We start from the raw sequence: 2,716 nt of genomic DNA on the forward strand, positions 1-2,716 counted from the left end.
AATAATAAAGAGGAAAAAAAGGAGTTATGGCAAAAAAAGAGGTACAGGTTACGGCAGAAGGAGAAATGGAGGAAGTTGACCTGGGATCTGCTTCGCAAGATCTCAATTAGTGCAAGTTTGATAGAAAAAGAAAAATTAGAACTGGTACTGCTATTGAAAGAATTCAAAGACGTCTTCGCATGGGACTATAGTAAGATGCCAGGGTTAGACCCTGGGCTAGTTGCACACACGCTAAATGTAGACCCAGAGGCCAAGCCGGTAGCCCAACCTGCTAGGATATTTCACATGGAAATAGAAGGGCAAATAGTCAAAGAAGTGCAAAAATTGCTAGCCGTAGGATTCATCAAGCCTATTCAACACCCTCGCTAGCTATCTAACATAGTGCTAGTAAAGAAGAAGAACGGCCAGATAAGGTGTTGTGTAGACTTCAGAAATCTTAACAGAGCATGTCTAAAGGACGAGTTCTCATTGCCAAATATGGATTTACTTATAGATTCTGAGGTAGGAAGTGTCATGTTCTCATTCATGGATGGTTTCAGTGGGTACAACCAGATCAGAATGTCGCTAAAGGATGCGGAGAAAACTGCTTTCAGAACACCTATGGGAAATTTCTACTACACTGTGATGCCCTTCGAGTTGAAAAACACAGGTGCAACTTATCAACAAGCAATGATGGCCATATTTCACAATATGATGCATTAGGAGTTAGAAGACTATGTGGACGACATAATGGTTAAGTCAAAGAGGAGAGAAGAGCACTTTTATGTGTTGAAAAGGGTATTCGAAAGATGCAGAGCCTTTAAATTAAGAATGAACCCTCTCAAATGCGCATTTGGAGTATCCTTCGGGAAATTCTTGGGTTTCCTAGTTTACAGCAGGGGAATAGATGTAGACCCAGCCAAAACCATGGCCATTGCAACTATGAGACCTCCAGCCACGATAAGGGAACTAAAAAGCTTCTTAGGGAAAGTCTCGTATATCCGGAGATTCATCCCTGGGTTGGCATCAATCATTTTGGCTTTCACCAAGTTGCTCAAGAAAGGGTAAAATTTTGAATGGGGAAAAGCGCAGTAGACAGCCTTTAAGAGGCTACAGCAGATCATGATGAACCTCCCCACAGTGCAGGCCCCAATCCACAAAAAACCATTGCTACTTTACATTGCCACCAATGCATATGCCATTGGTGCATTAATCGCCCAAGAAGATACAGGCGGCGTCGAGCAACCAGTGTACTACATCAACCGCACTGTAAAGATGCAGAAACTCGTTACCCAACGGCAGAAAGGACATGTTTGGCTATTGTGTATGCCTCACAGAGATTACGCCATTATTTCTTGGCCTACGAAGTATGGCTGACGACCAAGTTCCATGCCATTATAGTTTTGTTACAGCAACCAATCCTCTCTGGCAGGATATCCTAGTGGTTGTTACAATTGTCACAGTACGACTTGAGAATGGGAGTGCCTAGGGCAGTGAAAAGCCAGGCTATAGCAGACTTATTGGCACAGTTTCTAGGAGAGGAAGAATTCTCCCTGGGCGATGAAGTTCCAAGGGAAGTAGCCATGGCAGAGGAGGTCAAAGAACAATGGGTAATGAAATTTGATGGGTCTTCTACCGCTCAGTCTAGAGGAGTGGAAGTAGTTTTGTACCATAAAGAAGATAAGACAGTAGCACTATTATTCAAGTTGGAATTTTCCTGTTCAAACAACACGGCAGAATACGAAGCTTACCTAATTGGGCTAGCCACAGCTTTTGAAATGGGAGTCAAGCATTTGAGGGTATTGGGTGATTCAAACTTAATAGTCTGCCAAACTAAAGGGAGTTTCCCTAAAAGAGCCCAGTCTAGCCCCGTACAGAGCAATGACCTAGAAAATGGAAGAAAAGTTTTTAACTTTTGAAATAGAACATGCTCCAAGGAACGAGAATCGATTTGCCGATGCGTTGGTTGCACTAGGTTCACAAATAATGTTCAAAGGGAATAACACTAGAGTAGAGGTCAGCAAGAGAGACGAATCCATAATTGAGATGTTGAAAGAAAGATTCCAAGAGGAACACTACGAAGAGGATTGGCAGATCCCCGTAAGAGAAGCTTTGATGGGGGAAGAAGAAGCTGTGGAGCTAAAAATACTTAAAGACTACGCCCTGGTGAGGGGAGAACTGTACCGTAGGATGCCGGGTGGAGTCTTGTCCAGATGTGTGGGGTAAGAAAAGGCCTAGAGAAAGTTGAAAGAAGTACATAACAAGACTTTCAGATCCTGCGGGGAGTTAACCTTTACTGCAGACTTCAAAGGGTAGGCTTTTATTGGCTAAACATGGGTAAAGATGCAGACCAAGTCCAAACCCAGTGTGGGAACTGCCAACTTGCGGCAGACAGAGAGGAGAATTATGCTGTGTTCATCAGCAAAGACTGGAGAAGTCCATTCATACAGTACCTGACAAAAGGTATCTTGCCGCAAAAGCACAGCGAAAAATATAAGCTTAAGAGGTTGGCAACACTCTACTTTTTGCATAATATGGTCCTTTTCAAAAAAGGGTATGATGGGGACCCCTTAAGGTGTTTAGGCCCTAAAAAAGCAAGAGAAATGGTGAAAGAAGTACACCCAAGAGAGTGTGGGGAGCACCAGGGAAAGAAAAGGCTTTACAAATGCCTGCTGCAAATGGGCTATTATTGGCCTACCATGAAAAAGGATGCGGTAGAATTTGTGAAAAAATGCCA

At 43.2% G+C, this 2,716-nt stretch overlaps 1 protein-coding gene across 1 annotated transcript; it reads left to right on the forward strand.

Moving 5' to 3' along the window:
- The first annotated feature begins 477 nt into the window (after positions 1–477).
- On the forward strand, positions 478–2,205 carry LOC111994100 (uncharacterized). Its single transcript, XM_024025958.2, has 4 exons — positions 478–649; positions 1,121–1,290; positions 1,443–1,785; positions 1,904–2,205. The coding sequence occupies exons 1-4, from the start codon at positions 478–480 to the stop codon at positions 2,203–2,205; spliced, it is 987 nt and encodes a 328-aa protein (XP_023881726.2).
- Positions 2,206–2,716: the final 511 nt, after the last annotated feature.

The sequence above is a fragment of the Quercus suber genome, unplaced genomic scaffold (assembly GCF_002906115.3).
Source record: "Quercus suber isolate HL8 unplaced genomic scaffold, Cork oak 2.0 scaffold_170, whole genome shotgun sequence".
In the NCBI taxonomy this organism is placed as follows: Eukaryota; Viridiplantae; Streptophyta; class Magnoliopsida; order Fagales; family Fagaceae; genus Quercus; species Quercus suber.

Bases quoted from the DNA above. Each gene is read 5' to 3' on its own strand.
- LOC111994100 (XM_024025958.2), top strand. From the start codon at position 478: ATGGATTTACTTATAGATTCTGAGGTAGGAAGTGTCATGTTCTCATTC. The intron at 650-1,120 runs GTGCAACTTATC...ACCTCCCCACAG, and splicing joins CTTCGAGTTGAAAAACACAG to TGCAGGCCCCAATCCACAAA. The intron at 1,291-1,442 runs GTTTGGCTATTG...CAATTGTCACAG, and splicing joins CCCAACGGCAGAAAGGACAT to TACGACTTGAGAATGGGAGT.